The sequence below is a fragment of the Rhinolophus ferrumequinum genome, chromosome 3 (assembly GCF_004115265.2).
Source record: "Rhinolophus ferrumequinum isolate MPI-CBG mRhiFer1 chromosome 3, mRhiFer1_v1.p, whole genome shotgun sequence".
Taxonomy (NCBI): domain Eukaryota; kingdom Metazoa; phylum Chordata; class Mammalia; order Chiroptera; family Rhinolophidae; genus Rhinolophus; species Rhinolophus ferrumequinum.
In genome coordinates, this window is record NC_046286.1 from 87,045,231 (window position 1) to 87,062,629 (window position 17,399).

At 35.2% G+C, this 17,399-nt stretch overlaps 1 protein-coding gene across 1 annotated transcript; it reads right to left on the reverse strand.

The window, feature by feature from the left end:
* Positions 1–7,164: 7,164 nt before the first annotated feature.
* On the reverse strand, positions 7,165–17,012 carry NMBR (neuromedin B receptor). Its single transcript, XM_033103284.1, has 3 exons — positions 16,457–17,012; positions 7,934–8,282; positions 7,165–7,602 (listed from the first exon to the last, which is right to left on the reverse strand). The coding sequence occupies exons 1-3, from the start codon at positions 16,876–16,878 to the stop codon at positions 7,201–7,203; spliced, it is 1,173 nt and encodes a 390-aa protein (XP_032959175.1). The 5' UTR covers positions 16,879–17,012; the 3' UTR covers positions 7,165–7,200.
* Between the last annotated feature and the right edge of the window lie 387 nt (positions 17,013–17,399).

The following is a 17,399-nucleotide window of genomic DNA, read 5'->3' on the forward strand; positions in this document are numbered from 1 at the left end:
CAGGCCAAATCTGAATCTGATTGGTCTGGTGAGCTCCGCTGGGACCCTGCCCCACTCAACACCAGAAGCACTTTCTCCAGGAGCAGCCAGCCCCGCCCACACTGTATTCGTTCTTGGAAGCTATTAGAGCTCAGCTAGCCCCAGACATGGACAGCAACTGGCTTCAGTGTGCTTTGAGACTTTATTGAGTCCCTCCAGGCTCAGCACTGACACCAAACCAGAATTTACATTAACCTAGTGACCACAACTCTTCCCGCTCTCGTGACCCGCCTGAGACCCTGTCTCATCCAACTTGTGTATGGCACTAGGCTCTACCAGTGGCTGAACCTTAAGGGACCCCATCGGTGGCAGCATTCCTCAGGGTGTCCTGGCTTTTGTGCAGCTACCCCAGACTGTACTGGTGGCAGACGTCCTCAGTTCACAGCATGGCCTCCCCCATGCACCTCCGTTTTTAGCACAGGCATCAAACAACTGTGGATTTCTTTGTAGCTCCTACCAGGTAGCCCTTGGATGGTCACAAGCATTGGGTGACCTGGGCCTGCACTGGAGATCCCCTCAGGAAGCTTCAGAACCAACATAGGTTGTATTCAGACCACAGCAGAGTACTGCCTATTTAGCCCCACAAGCTACACACACAAAGGGCAGTCGCAACAGGCATCAGAGCCCACTGGGGAAAATCCCACTCAGGTATAAAACAAATAAGGCATGGGGATGTAAAGTACAGCTTAGGGAATATAGTCAATAATATTGGGATAGGGTGGTACAGTGTCAGATGGTTGCTGGACTTACCATGGTGAGCACTGCATTAGGTATATAAATGTTGAGTAACTATAAATGTTGAGTAACACCTGAAACTAATATAATATTGTATGTTAGCTCTATATTTGATAAAGTTCTTAAAAAATAAAAAATAGAGTTAGTTGTACCAGTCAGAAGTCTTATAAACAGGCAATTATTAAAGTAAAGAATAAGTATCTACCACAACTCTATATACCCTATTGAATACCCTGTGGGCTCAATTTATCTTTAAATTATCTTTGGCACTCACCATCTTCTTTCTATTCTCACTTCCAACACCTTAGTTCAGGTCATCACAGTTCTTTTTATGTGCACTATTCTGAGCAATAATCTCCACCTTGTTTCCTAACAGTCTCTACCCACTGCAAACCATTCATTCTACTTTCATATTAGTCACCTGAAGGCACAACTCTGATTAAGACATCCCCTTGCTCAAAGTCAGCTATTGCCCTTAACTTGCAACACAGAATCCTGTTGTGGCATGTCTTTCAAACCGTTCACAGCCTGACACCAATTTACCTTCTTAACTCTTGCTTCTATCTAACTCTTCTAACTTCTAACCTTCTAACTCTTGCTTCCATCTGTGAAGTTTATCCTCACAAGTACTTAGCAGGATTTTAGTTTTAACTAAAAAATTATATAATTACCTTAATCTAAAATTATACTTACAGTGATGTTTAGATTTTAAATGATTTAAGGAAATGCTAGTAAAGGAAAGAGTATAATTATGAGATAATCTAAGTAGAAATTTCTCTGCTTCACACCAAAATAGTGTTCTAAGAAAACTGTAGAACTTGACTCTAGAGCTTTGTGATTTTTGTCTTCACATGTGTAACTTTTCTACTCTGATTTTATTAATTAAAAAGAAGCCAATGTGGTGTTCTAAAACTGTGCTCAATATAAAATAAAGAACTAAAAAGCATTAAAAGTGTTAAAACATTTATCTTTATTTTCTATTTTTTTAAATTTCATTCATTAATAATAAATACTCCTAGAGAAATGTATCCTCCTGTCCTTTACAGTGAGATATGCCAGATCATTTTATTCAAACAGTGATATACTTCACTAATATGTTCCTTGGCAAAATGCCTAAAGAGGAGAAACAAGTTCTAATTTTTAAATACTCAGCTTATCGTAGCTTAGGCTGAAATGCAAAATTAATGCAGGCATCAAGCACACACGAAAAACCAACATGCACTTTTATATGGTCCACGTTGATTCCAAGAGATTCATTTGATTAAACACATAAACAGAAATAACACTACTCTTGTTAATATCCTATTTGGATAAATTTGTGTTTTTAAAATAACTTAGGAGGGTACACTAAACTCAATTTCCCATTGAGTTTTATTAAGTATTTGCAAGATACTATATAGTCATTTGATCAAAATCTTCCTGCTTTTTCATGAAAAAACTTTATTCATTGGAAACCAGAAACAGGATTAGCAAGTCCAATGGAAACAACAGGGTCATATTAAAATAATTCATGGATTTTTCTTTTCTCCTACTTCTGTGCGCTCGTAGGACAATCTTTACATACTCTTCTTTTAGACATGCACATAAATAAACATACAAAATAGTAAAAGATGGATCATACTACTGAGGGCTTACGCTTTTTGGTTTGAAGAACGCAGCAGAATACCACACATTAGAAGTAAATAGACACATTTCTAACATTCAGCAGAAAATTAGAAGTTTTAAGCATATACTCATGCTTCCCAAATAAATTTTTGCAACATATGAAATAATTTCAACATTCAAGTATTTGATTTTCAGATTTCATTAACTACAATGCTAAAACACCTCAAATGATTACAGGTTTCCATGTCAAATAGCTCTGTTAAGTACCATAAAATATCTTAAAAATAAATTTTAGGTCCCTGAGTGGATTAAATTTATATTATTCTTCTACTATGAGGAATAATGGGTAATTATTATCTGTTTATTGCCCAAGAGGAGAGTTAGTTCCTAGAAATAACGTGTTGGTTAAATTTTGCTGTATGCTATTTCAAACACAAATTACCCTCCATACATTAAGACTTGGGTCTATATGTAAAAAAATTTCTTGTTTGAGATTTTGGTAAGACACAACATATGTAAAAAATAGAGCTCTTGGAATAACTTTGTAAAGTAACTTAGAAAATAAAATGGTGTAAAATGCTGTAACCACAATACACAAGTAATGTTTCCTCCAATAATCATTAAAGATGCAGTTATACCAGACTTTCTTTAGCCCTCTTTTTTTCATTGTTTTATAACTTAAAAAAATGGCTTACTCACCAAAACTGACCATATTTACTCACACTTTGCCCCCTTGTTAAGAAAAATATCTAAGGAAAATATGCACACATGTTAATTTATTTGAAGTTGAAATACACATGCTTGTTCTATTTTAAGAGAAGCCTGACGGTTGAAACATTTCATTTCTCAGAAACTTAATGGAAATATTTCCTAAATGTACAGTGAAGCCAGTAATAAAATATTAGTAAATGGAAAAATTGTACTTGTTCAAAATCCATTAACTATTTTACAGCTCTATAGAATCGTATAAAAATTTAAGTCATCTTCTAACAAGCAAATAGTCAAATAAAATATGTGTTTTGGTATCAAAAAATGTTCCATTAACTTTTATTATTCTCTTTAACCTTTTTTTATGTAATATGCATAAAATGGAGGAACAAACTCAGGGGCAGAAATTATAGTTATAAAGGTATTCACATTGGTGACTCAGAATTTAAGCTAGTATTCTTACCCTAAGAATGATAAAAGTAAACTCAGAGAAACATTCTTTTTTGTCCTCCATCATCAGATAACTTCTACCTTTCAGGGAGGAAAATGTTGGCATGTTTATTTCCATCTTCCAATGAATTATATGAATTCCAGATTCCTGGAAGTATTGACTATAGATAGAATACATGAATTTAAATTCAGCTAGACAAGAGTTCAACAATAAGCTCTTCCATCCTTACACTGCCTGCATATTACCTCCAGTTTCCTCATTCATAGAATGTGAATCAGAATAATGCTGGTCTTGTAAACTGACATGAAGCGTTCCTGTAAAGGATATAATACAGCATCTGACAAATCTTATAGTACGTGTTTAATAAACTTCATTACTATTTTACTACATGTAGAAAGATAACTTTAAAACACAATGATAGAAGCTACTTTTACTGGAAGCTTACTAACATGCCAGGCAGCACATGAGTACTTTACATGCATTATCTAATTTAACCCTTATGATGTTTTTAACCTATTTTACAGACAAGATAACTAAAGGAGAGCATTCTCTGGTCCAAGCATTCCAAGGACCCTAACATTTTGTAGTTCTTTTGAACTACTCCTGGTTTAAAGAGAAGACTGACATAAAAGGACATGTCTTATACTTACCCTAAAAATAATGATTTGGTGATATTTCCCTCCACTTAGGCAGATGTTACCATATTAGAATAGTTTTCTCCTAACATTTCTTGAATTAAGATACTATTAGATGAAATTATATAAATCAGGAAATTGATTACCTTTTTAAAGGTCTGTTTCACTCTACGTTTATTTTACCAGATTTGGAGTTTGGCATTTTGTTCTACTCTGCCTAATATGAATAATCAGTTTGATTTGCTTGTGTAGATTGATGTTATAGATATATTTGGAGTTTATTTCTTTTAACTTTATTCTTTAATGATAAGAACAATAAAATCTTCAAATGAAATGCCCAGAAATAAATATAAATATTTCAAAAATAAATACATAAAACATGTATATATAAACATAAAATTCAATCAATGCCAAAGTTTAAGCTTTAACTGTGATATGAACCCCTTCTCATATGTGAGTGAGTGTATGTTTATACGTGTATGGTATGAAGTTTTGTTTGACTTGGAAGGATACGATAAAAGCATATATTAAATATTTGCCTTTATCATACTAAATATAGAATATGTGCTAATATATTAACACTCAGGTCTCTATTTCTAATAAAGGGAATAGTTGAGACAATGGTGCAATTCACAGGACTTTTGAAAGTGAGAAATCATAACAGTGAGTGAATTGGGATTATATCCCAGCAGTGAAGTGCAACAGCCAGATTCAAAAATGTTTACACAATCCTCAACCTGCTTAATTTATGAACAGAGCTATAAGTATTGACTGAGTCTCCCAAACCAGGGCTCAGCCTCAAGAGAAAATCTTAATATTGACCAGAAAGAAAAATTTTAAATGCAGCCAAAAATTTGACAATATCGGTAATATTATATAATCATATATGTGCCTATTGTTAAATTATTTTTTTTAAGAAAAACTGAAATTTTTGGTGTCATTTTTAATGCATTAGTGTCATTTAAAAAAAGATTTTTAACAAGACATATGTAAACAAAATGTTTCTAAAATATTTAATCAATAAATGTTTTTCATTCCTGAAAAATACATCCAATAACAGATTATATAACAGTATTTTTCTCTTAAACTTTAAATTATCAAGACATTATACATAAGATGTACATATATATGTCCCTCAGCTTCATATATATATACATATATTTAAAAATTTATATGGATATAAAGCAATATGTCTGTATATATATGAAATTAAAAGGATCTTTCAAAAATGTATATATCTTGCAATCTTTCTCATGTGTATTTCTACCATCATCTTAATACCAGCAAGGAGAAAATTTTGCATTGACCAAGGATTATCCTTGGTTCCTTAGATTTTAATGAATGAGTCTTAAAAGATTTATAAAATACCCAGTGTCAGTATAAAATCTGTGTGTAATATTTTGCACCTTTCTAATGAATAGAACTAAACTTTTCCAAAGGTTTAAAACAACGATCCAAGCCAAAAAAAAAAAAAAAAAGAAAAGAAAAGCCACAACTGAGTGGTGGTAGAATAGTGAGTGCAACACCGTGGTGTGGTATCTATCCAGCTTTAAATCCCACCTTTCCCATGGCTGTGTAATCCTCTTTAGGTTTCTTAATATCTCTGAGACTCAGTTTCCCAATTTATAAAATAAAGATAATAACGAGACATATTTCAGAGGTGGAATTACCATGAAGTGAACAAAGCCTAAGTTCAGGGTCCTGGCAATGTGTTCACATAATCAGGTATTTTTTGTAAAATTTGCAGCATTGTGTATTTTTTTAATAGAGACAACCCCAATTGTAACTTCATATTCTACTTTTCTTTTTCACCTCATGGTTTATATATTGAGGATTAAGTTAGATAGTACATGTAATGCTTTAGGTTTATACCTATAACATGGAAAATATTTGATTAATGTTCATTATCATTATTATTATTAACTATCATAGGCAATTTTCTTGTGTTTATTCTTCCCACTGCTACATACAATTGAGAATTTCATATCTTCAGTAGTATAGGTTAGAGATATTGAAGAAAGAACTTAGTATACTAACAGTTTTCTTTCCACTCAGCAAATATGGAAAGAGAAAATAGTACGAAATATATTAATCCAAATGTTAGACTTATAGATACATACTTAAGAAGGGGTAGCTTTTAGAATTTAATCAATACCATCTTTATATTTTGGTGAAAAAAATCCAAGACATTTATTCAGAGAGAATTGTGATAGCACGCAGAGTAAACTTACCTTGTCAGCTGGCTGTTGCAAGAAATGATGATTTCATGGTTGAATTCACCAGAATTACACAAATCTTATCAGAGCTATAACAGAATCATCCAAATATTCAGGGATTTAGGAAAAGCACAGAAAGGTGACCATGCCAATTTCTGAGTCACAGTTTTATCATTTGGAACACATGATATCTATTTTATATTCATCATGGAAATCATATTCAGATGATATCTTTTACCATTTATAATAGTAATGCCCTCAGACCTTCTAATCACATACCTAGAAGTTACCGGTATATTTCTATAAATTATGATTAATCACACAAAGAATTACAATAAATGTTATTGCCTTATGATTAAGTTTCACCGTTTGAATTTTTAATTATTTTATTCAAACAAAGGAGATATATACATGCCCTAGGAAGGAGTAAAATTCACTCGGAAAATATGACTTGTATTTCAAACATTAGGAGTTTCAGTATTACCCCCATTGAATCATTGAGTCAATACAGGAATTTATTTCCTGTTTCAAGATAAAACAAATTTAAGATAAATACACTAAAGTTGACTCTAGCAACAGCTTAAATCCTGAAGCATTATTGATTTATACACACATAGAATTGCTTTTTGAATCACTTTTAATGTAATACACATTTTTAAATGTAATTTGCCTTGCCTTTTCTAAGTCAATCATGAAATTATCTAATGAATTAGCTGAGAACTAGCAAGAAAGAGAAAATTGCTTTTTTTTGCTCTACTCAATAGAAACAGAAAAGTAAGTTCTTTCCAGGTAGTGAGTTGAATGGTGAAACTCACAGTGCCATTTCCTGCTTCATGCTATGCCCATTTAGTAAAACAGAATTGGTCACTGCCTTCTTAGCGTTGTTTTTCAGAGATGTCATACGCACTGCAGAAGAGCTGACTAAGTAGCTGGTTGATCTCTCCGCATAGGACTTCCTCCCACAACAGAGCTGGCTATTGAAATGCCTCCTGAAGCTTTCGCTGAGTAGATAAAGAGCAAATGGATTGACACAAGAATTGCAAAAGCTCAGAACCCGAGCAACTAAAGTGACGATCATATGGCCTAGAGATGGGTCAATCTGGTTGTAGTTGAAAGACCTATACATGTAGAGGATGTGATTTGGAAACCAACAGAAGACAAAGCAGCCCACAAAAACCAACACAATTTTTGCCAGGCGTTTCCGTGTTTCCATCTGCAAATACAAAGAAATATTCTCATAGGTTAAAATGCATGTTAAAAAAGAAAAAGAAAAAAAAAAGCAAAAACCCTTCCAAGACGTTCTAATGGTCCCAGGCCCAAATGGCGGAGAAGCTGGATCTCAGTGAGCCATAACAGAGCTAGGACATGGCCACATATTAGAGACCCCCCAATGCTCCTTCTAGTTCAGGCCAGGTCATGGCCCTCTGACTCTTACAATCCTTCCTAGTAATGAGAGCCCGTGAAATAGAACACAAAATAGCAGTTAGTGCAGCTGACCAGCCCATCCCCAACACGCGCACGCACACACGCATGCACAGGCTTACCTGCTTTTTGGTATGTTCATTGTATTCTCCAGGAAGATTATGTACACTTTTAATTAATGTCTTTGCAATATGATAATAATAAACACTAATAATAGCAAGGGGTATGAGGAAATAGACCAAGAAGACGAGCACTGAATGAATCTTTGGATGTAATTCATCAGTCTGAGGGTAGGGAACGCACGCTGTGAAGCTGCCATTATCCAAGCTATCAATGCGCACCACTTCTGAAAACACTGCTTCAGGAACAGCCAGCAGCACAGAAACTACCCAGATGCCGAGGGCCTTCACACAGGTCCACAGCACCGCCCCTGACATCTGGATGTCCATGGGATTTACAATGGCTCTGTACCTGGGAAGACAATATATCACAAATTACTCTTAAGAAAGAAGAAAAGACAGGGGAGGGGGGAGGAGGGGACAGGAGGAGAGAAGAGGGAGGAAAGGAGAGGGGAGGGGAGGGGAAGGGAGAGGAAAGACAGGAAAAAGAAATCTTTCTAAGAGAGAGGTGCCAACACTCCATTATTCCCTAGCTGTTCTGTAGTGTATGGAATATCTAAGATCCCTGGAGTCTCAGTCTGAAAGTCATTCCACTGCTTATTAGCACAGAAAAAGACAGGAAGACAGAGGAAAATATCTGAAGTTGTCATTTCCCAAATTGTAGTAATTTGTTTAGTGCTTACACAGTTTTGTGTTGTTTTTTTTTTCAAAATCCACACGTACTACAAGTATCCTCATTTATTAAATGTTATTCTTTAAATACTTGTATTTTCAAAAAATCTCTCACTATTATAATTGCTATAATATGCATTAACCACAAAATATAAAACGTCCACAAAAATAATATCATCAAAGTCTACCTTGATACTCTTCTTGAGCTTCTGAGCCTGAGTTCCACACTTTTTTTCTAAGGACATGAGTAAATCTGACAGACTAATTCAAACTGGGTGTTTCTCCATAATTCAATCATAAGAACTGAAAGCAATGGAATAATACTCTATCTTTATAGTTCAAATTTATTTAATGTCTGGACCTCATGACATCATCTCTTCTCCCACCTGACACCATCATAACAGTAAAGAAACCACACTTCAGAACCCAATGGCCTAAACTATCCAAACCTTCTACAATTAACTCAATCAATAATAATGCAAACAAAGCAAAAAATTGTATGTAAACTTCAAATTATTTATATTTGTCTTTGAAAATATTTCAGGTTAAGGTATACCTAGGAAGTTAACAATAAACAGTAAACCGTGACTTTAGTCAAACAAATCTGAGGTGTTTTCTCTGATATCCGTTGAAAAATCACTGAGGGTCTTTTTCTTTCTTTGTAAATTGGGGATAAAAACACTTCCCTCAAACTTTTGTGATTAGAAAGAAAATGTATGGAGCACCTGCTACAGTGAGGTGTCTGGCAATGAGCAGATATACACTATACCATAACCCTGTATTTACACTTGATTTAGCCTAATGTTCTAAAAATTCAAAATATCTCAAGCTACATAATAAGCGGTTAAGGACTCTTTCTGAGGTTCTGTAAAGATGCTACCCATTCCCCACAGGACATAAGAGCTCCCAGCCTCAAACCAGCTCTCTGGATCCTCCCTCTCTGTCCTGACTTTCATCAAAGTGTCATCCCCAGACCTTCAGTAAGAGAAAGGCCGTTTGCATTTTGATCTGAAGGATCTTCCCACATGAAACAGGAAATGTATAGAAATTAAAGTGGAGGAATAGCAAGGGGCTTCAAAACCAAATTAAATAGCACGCCATCATGCATTTTACCCAGATTTCACACATGGCAGAACTCACTCAGCTTGTGTTCCCTTCTCCTATTGTTTCATTTCATATTCTTAAGAAATTTAAAGGAGAGTTATAATCAATAACTAGAAGGAGCTATTTTTTTCTGCTTTATTTTTTAATCAGATTAATACAGTCACAGAGGTTTGTTTGTTTGTTTGTTTTCTGAATCAGAGAGCATTAAGAGTCCTATGAAGAAAAAATAGACATCCCTTGTTATATCTCAAGTCCCACTCCTGAGTTAAAACAAATTTCACATCATTTCCTCTATATATCTAAAAAATGCTCGTCACTGACTCTTGAATCAAATATTATAACCCTTAGTTCTTGACATCCTGTTATGGTAGTTGAAGATTTTCTCTCTACTACATCTATTTCCTTCATTCCCAATTTCCTGGTTTAGTAAGGTATATTAAGTGTTTATCATATAATCAATACATAACTATTATGACTAAAAAATAGCACTCACTGCAGAGTTAAGTAGTATATTATGAGGATGTTCTCTTTCTTACACATGGCTCTGATTTTCCTAGAGTTACTACGTGGTAATTTTTTTCATTTACATAATTTTCCATTTACTTGAATTTAATCCTTTTCTAAAGGATTAAACCACCTCTCTGAATAATTGAAGCCCCGTGCTTGAATCTCAGTTCTTCTTCTTTCTTAATTTTTGACTTTATCAAACTCATTTCTACCTTCTTTTTGGTTTTATTTTCTAAGATAATTTATTAACTTTAGTTTACATCCTTTCTTCTGAATTATCATTATTTTTAAATTCTAGAAGATCTTTCTAGTTTTCAAGTTATCATATATCTATGGGTCTAATAGAGAAAATGCTTAGTTTTTTTCTCCTTCTAGAATAGTTCCAGTTTTGTTTGTTTGTTTGGTCTGTTTATGCTGGGACCATATTCCCTTTAAATACACAAATAACAAAAGAAAGAAGAAGATCTACATTGGAAGTTGAAAAAATATTCTTATTGAAAAGCTGATTAAGAAAAAAATTAAAATTAATAACAAATAGATGAATCAAGGGAGGTGTTAGGAAGAAGTGAAGGTTTAGCATTTATTCTTGCTCCCCATGAAGACCTTTGAATAACTGGAAATAGAAGATATTGCGAACAACCTTAATTAATTAGCAGTGTTCACGAGGGATAGGCTGTGGACCTAATAACATTTAATGTTTTGCATCAATAATTAAAACAATAAGTTAAGAGATAGCTCATTAAGTTTGAAGCTGGCAAAATTAGGCTGGATCATCACTTTGGAGCATAAAAATGAAAATAACCTTGGTCATGTGGAAACAAATGAGACTAAAAGAACAAAAACAGAAAACACAGGATAAAAAATAAATGGAAGTTTGATGAAGACATGTGTTCTATATAGAAAAATGAATGAACATTGAAAATACCAGGTTGTCAGTATATTTAGGGTGTGTCTGAGGTTCTCCAACAAGCTGAAGAAAATCTATGAACAATAATAAATAATCTAATAAACAATAACAAAATATTGTCCAAAACCTATATAAGACCTAGGAAATTGGTCAACCCTCCTGGGCAATCTGCAATTGGAAGGACCAAGGTAAATTGTTATTTTGGGGGTTGACACACACAAATAGGAACTGCACTACTGGTGACAACTAACAATAAGTACGTGTTGAACTTTACTGTCTGATCTTATGGCTCGGCCAGAACGGATGGCTCCCTATTTATTGTATCACTCGGGGCAAAAGTCTGACCAGTACATCTTAGAAGGTCTTTATTTCCATCTAGAAGTGGACAAAGAGAAGCAGCATGAATAATTAAGAGACTTGTCTGACATGTGGTAACGTGGGATAGCGCAATAGGCCTTGCGCTGGAACACCGAACTAGGCATCCAGTTGCCTCCCTGATTACCAAGTGTGCCTTCTCTTTGAGTCACTCTTTGCTCAATACTCAGAGAGGGAGGTGGTAGTATCCCATTTTAGGACCCTCAACTGTACAGTTGAAAATATCATGCTTATTTTAAAACTGAAGAAAATAGTGCCTTATGGGCATGCTGTTTGTGCTGTCTTATCATTTTGTCCAACTTGAACATTTGAATGTAACAGGTGCAGGACTAGGAGCTAGATTCCATAAGCCCCAGCCTGGTTTATTCTCTCCTAATTTATAGTGTGTCCCAAAGGTTTTAGGTCAAGGTGGATGAATAATCTTCAAAGCTTATAAAGTAACATATAAATTATGGCAATAGTGTGAATATTGCAAGGGTTGTATAGCACCTAATTCAATGTGAGAATTAGAAGGGAAAAGTAAGTAAGCTAGAATTATTTGAGACTAATGAATAAAAGATATCTGATTTATTGGAGTCAAATATAACAACCTTTATTTAAGGAAGAGCCATATAGATTCAAATTAAAAAGTAATAAATTAAGTGCAGATTGCAATTCATCTTGTGTCTACAGCTATGTAAAAATAACAACTGAACACTTGTTATGCAAAACAAATTGTCCTTTTGAATTGGCAGCTAGAAAGCTCTCAAACAAATACAACACTCACATTTCCTGAAAGTATGGGTCACTTTTATTTTCCCTATACCTGGTTTTCCTCCCTTTTTTATTCCCTGTATGTTATATGTATCTTTATCTTTAAGCTACCTCAGATTCTTTTGGAAGAAGGTGAAAATGAATGTCATCACTTGGAAACATGGGTTATCTGTAGGGTGAGTGTGGACTCTTTTCTTAAGTATCTATAGCCAGCCTGAACTCTTCAGAAGAGCTTAGAAGCAGGCTGAGTACCGATCTCAGCACCTACTGAGAGAAGTAGGAGCTTCTCAGCATACTGCCCAGGGCTGTGGACCAAAGAAGAAAGCATTTCCAGTCAGGTCTAGCTGGTTAATCAGTACCAAGCTTCTGTCAAGAATTCTGGTGAGAAACCACCAAACAAATAAATAATGACCCTCTCGCTCAGCACTAGACAAAGACTAATGAAAAAGCTTCCTAAAGCCTTGGGAGTGTTAGACCTAAGGGCCACAGTTGATCTGTTTCAATATTTTAACGAACAGTTATGCTGAAGAAATTATCTGTTTGCTTTGGTATGATATGAATGATTCAAGGTTCATACCTAAGAGAAGTAGCTCAGTTACGGCACAAAATCTGTTTATACTAAGTAGCGAACAAAAGCTTGAGATTATTAATACATAGGCACTTTAGTCAGATTAGGTGCAATATTATTTTTCCCTTCAATCCAACATTGGCTATTTTGTTTCAGAAAAAAACAACATAACCTGGTACATTCAATTAATATTAATTTCATTTTTATTGTTTTATAGATTTATAAATTTTAATTTGTAAATGCATTTTAGTTAACAGTTATATAAAAAAAACAGAGTATGGAAATGATATCTAGTTTTACACTTGTAAGTACATAAAACGATAACATTTATAGTTTAGCACTAGGAATCTGTAGGAATTTTTGCTATAAAGGAAAAAGGAGAACTCATTCTTGAAAGTTACTTTGCATTTTAATTATGGGTTTTTAGAGGCCAAAAGGTTTTCAAGAATGAAAGAAATAGTATTCTAAGTTTGGAAATGCAGTTACCATAGTAGATAATGAAGAAGATATCTATAATGCAAACCACGATCAAAATGTGATCGATGGAATTCCACCTACCGCGTATCACAGTACACATGTCCCAACACTGGGGATGGGAAAGTGTTCGTGTAAAACTGGTAGTAAATAGAAAGAATACAACATAGAACATGCAAATACTTTTAATCAGCTATTTAATGTGAGTGAGCAAAAGAAGTAATTTTTAAAACAGTAACCAAAAAATCCAGCAAGATAAAAGTAAAAAAATAAACTGAGAGCACTACGGTCACCACTGCAGATCATGTACTGTCTCTCCCCCCATTGTGGTTATGAAATGCCTTTGAGGCACAGCCACAGTGGACACAAATGAACTTAATCTTAAGGATGAATCAGCTGAAGCCACTCATAAGAATTTGGAAAGTCAAGGGTTAATAATCACAAGTAACAAAAGTGTCACCCATACCACCCATATGAAACTAGGTGATTTACACACGAAGGAAGGTAGATTCATAAATATTGTATTTCTTATTTCAGTTTCTGCTATCCAGTGATGCTGTCATCAACGACATATAACATCAACTTGCCGTTTTACATTGCTACATGCTTTCCAAAATCTAATTATCTTCCTGTTTCTTTTTCTATACTACTGTGATCTCTATTTCTAAACTGTCTACCTTTATTTTCTTAGGGAGACAGTTCAGCCATTTCATGAAGGTAGAATATTTGGTTTGGTTTAACAAACTATTGAATTTGTTGTTTAAAAACTATCATAAAAACTCTTTTATTTTTCAATTATCCTCTTGTTACGATCATTACTTCATTTTGAACTCAAGGTGTTTCTTTTATTTTGCAATTACGTTTATGACATTCTTTCATTCTATTGAATCTAATGAATCAGCTTTTGCCATCTTTTTAAAATTATTCTTGGGTGCTTTGTTTCAATTTTTCAGTCTGCCATTAAACAGAAAAAAAATTAGTAATTTCTTTTTACTAAGTAATAATGTGGCTTAATGGTAAAGACTGCAAGCTTGGAACTGGTTTCAAATGCTGCCTCCTTCACTGTGAGATCATGAAAATGTTGCTTAATTTCAAGCCTTAGTTTTCTTCAGTTTAAAATGGTAATTTAGTGCCTACCTCATAGCATTTAAGGATAATAAACTCATGCAAAAAAACTTAGCACAGTGCTAAGTGCAATTAGTCTTATACTTGTTTCCAAATCCCCAAGAATCAAAATATTTGGTGAGATAAAGTATGAGGAGATCAAGTACAAATAAACACTTAGATTACTATGTTCTGGAAGAACAACAGAAGTATAGACGATATATAACAAAACATTTTCAAACCATTTCAGGTAATGTTTGGGATGTATTGTATAATTTCATCACCAGTTATTTCAGTTCCTTAATTTATATTTCCAAAATACATACTGATAGGCCAGAGTAGTTTCTGCACCATGTAGAAAAGGCAACCCACCTTTATTTATCATTATTATTAAAGTATCCATGCTTTAATTTACAAAATACATAATACACATAAGAAACTGGAAAAGTCAGTAAATATGTGAGGAATAGCATTTTCTCTAACCTTTGTCAGAGCCAATTTACCTGTCTCCATGACAATAGAAAAAAGAAGTGTGAAATATACTCAAGTCCTAGGTCTTGCTATTAACATTGCCTTTAAAAATGAAAGCATCATGATAGTAATTTTAAATGTTATAGTGATAGCTATCCATTAAGTTTTATTCTAATAACTAAGTAGAATTTTTAAAAACTTTCTATTTAAAATAGGTCCCCTAAGGAAGGGCAGTTAAATTACAAAGTCACATTTTAATTATGAATTTAAAGAAAACTTGTTTAAAAGATAATAGAAACCGTGTCATAAAGTCAGGTGTGTAATTTATCCAATGGCACCCATTTTTATAGGAATGTGGTTTTAGAAAAAAATATTACACAAACAAGAAACAATCAATAGCATTGGGTTTAAAACGACAGTGGCTGTCCACTGCATATTGTCTTCTTTCAATGAAGATGAACTTTTCAATGCCAAAGTGAGGTACGGGTATTATTGTACGTGTCAGGAAATTTAGATGGACTCATTTTTCATTACTAACAATGTGTAAAATTAAAAAGGAGAGTGAACACCACCTTAATCATCCGACTTCAATTGTTTATACCCCTGAGGGAATTAGAGTACCGCTCCATGCAATGATGCCCAACTGGACATTTTGCTCCCACCTCCATCCAGACATCCCTCCTGCTTAAATGTGTGAAACCATTTAGAATGTAGAGAGCCTGCAGTAGTAGCACTGGATTCTCTCAGCTCTGCCAGGGGAACTTACATTCCCTGGGCCTCAATATCCTCACTTGGAAAATGACGCAGCTAAACTAGTTGATCTACAAGGTAGAATACTGGACACTGCCCACCTTTAAAAGTATGTGAAAAGTAGATTTGATATCAAAGATGTATTTTTACAACACTGTTTTAAGATACAAAATTTTGGTACCTACCTCTTTGTGGGAGAAAAAAATATATATATTTATAAATTTATATATATATATATCACTTGACTTGAGTAATTAAAACAAAAAGTATGTGTAAAGTCATCTGTCATTTACTACTCTAGTTGTTTTTTCTTCAAATAAATAGCAGAAATTAGTTAATAAGTGTAGATGATGTTTCCTCTTATTTGGAAAAAAATCAGAATCAAGCATTTCCCTAATATTAAGGCAGACATTCTTACCTATCAGGTTGTTAAACTACCAAATAAGGAAAGTTAACGTCTCAGATTTAAGGCACACACAGAAAGCTTACACAAGATAGAAGGTCTGTTGGCCATTTATTCTATAGCCTTTTAATGATATAGGAAATAAAGATTCCCAAGGTATGTAGAGGGGAGAAGGAAGACTATTTATTACATGCAATTTTAAAACTAATTTCAAAATAATGCAATTTTAATTATCTAAAAAGTAATAATTTTTGTATGTTTTTCAAGCTTCAAATCTCAGTCCACTTTAACGTGTTTTGTTTTTTTTTTTTTACTAATTCCCAGATACTCCCTCTCTCCCATCTCCTCTTCCTCCCCCCAGCTATTCCTTTCTCCTCCTCTCCCAGGTGCACTTCCTACCACTTTTCTAGGCCATCCCACCACTACCTGTGCCCTTACCTGTCCGCGCTGAGAGCAGTGAGAGTAAATACAGACACCCCCACGGAGGTGAGCTGGATGACAGGGATCAGTTTGCAGCCCACCTTCCCGAACATCCACTCGTCAAAGAAGTAGCGCGAGGCATCCACGGGGACACAGGTGAGAAGCAGCAGCATGTCCCCGGCGGCCAAGTTGGAGATGAAGATGTTGGGGACGCTCCTCATGGCGCTGTTGGTGATGAAGATCTTCACCAGCATGATATTGCCCAGCAAGCCCACCGTGATGATGAGCAGGTAGAGGGACGGGATCACACAGCGGATCACAAACTCGGCGGTGGTCCCGTCGGGGGCGGGCAGGAAATCCCTGTCCGACACCCCGGGATAGACACCGCTCTGATTCGCGCCGGCTGGCTGGGAGAGGTTGCAAAGAGACTGGGGGGGCATGGTCTCCTCTCCAGGAGAGTCCGCCGGAGTTTTCCTGCGCCCAGGTACCCTGAAAAGTGGAACGCGCACGACTCAGGCTTAATGGATTTCCCTCTCGCCAGGACAAGTGTACTGCCTGCGGGGAATGCGTCACACCGCGCGTCCCAGAGACGACAGGGCCGGTGAGAGGGATGTCCGTCCACACGCTTCAGTGCTTCACTTCTGGAAGGGGCACGTTGGCTCCTTCTGGCTCCGAATTTTTAAAAAATATAAAATAAAAAAGGCAAAGCAGTTGCTTCTTCGTTCCAATCTTCACGGATTTATTCTTATAGCTGGCTGGCAGAGAATAGCTCTTTTGTGAACAAAGATTTATCCCTCTGGGATTAATAATAGTACCTGCCCGACTGTTCTTTGGGAAGGGAGGAAGTCGTCCTGTCGCTGTCCAGCGAACCGCAGCTGAAACACTGGGAACTAGCATGAGGCAGCTGGCACTTGGCTAGTCCTACAGCTTGGCTCTTGTTCCTGTTATATTGTGTGGGACT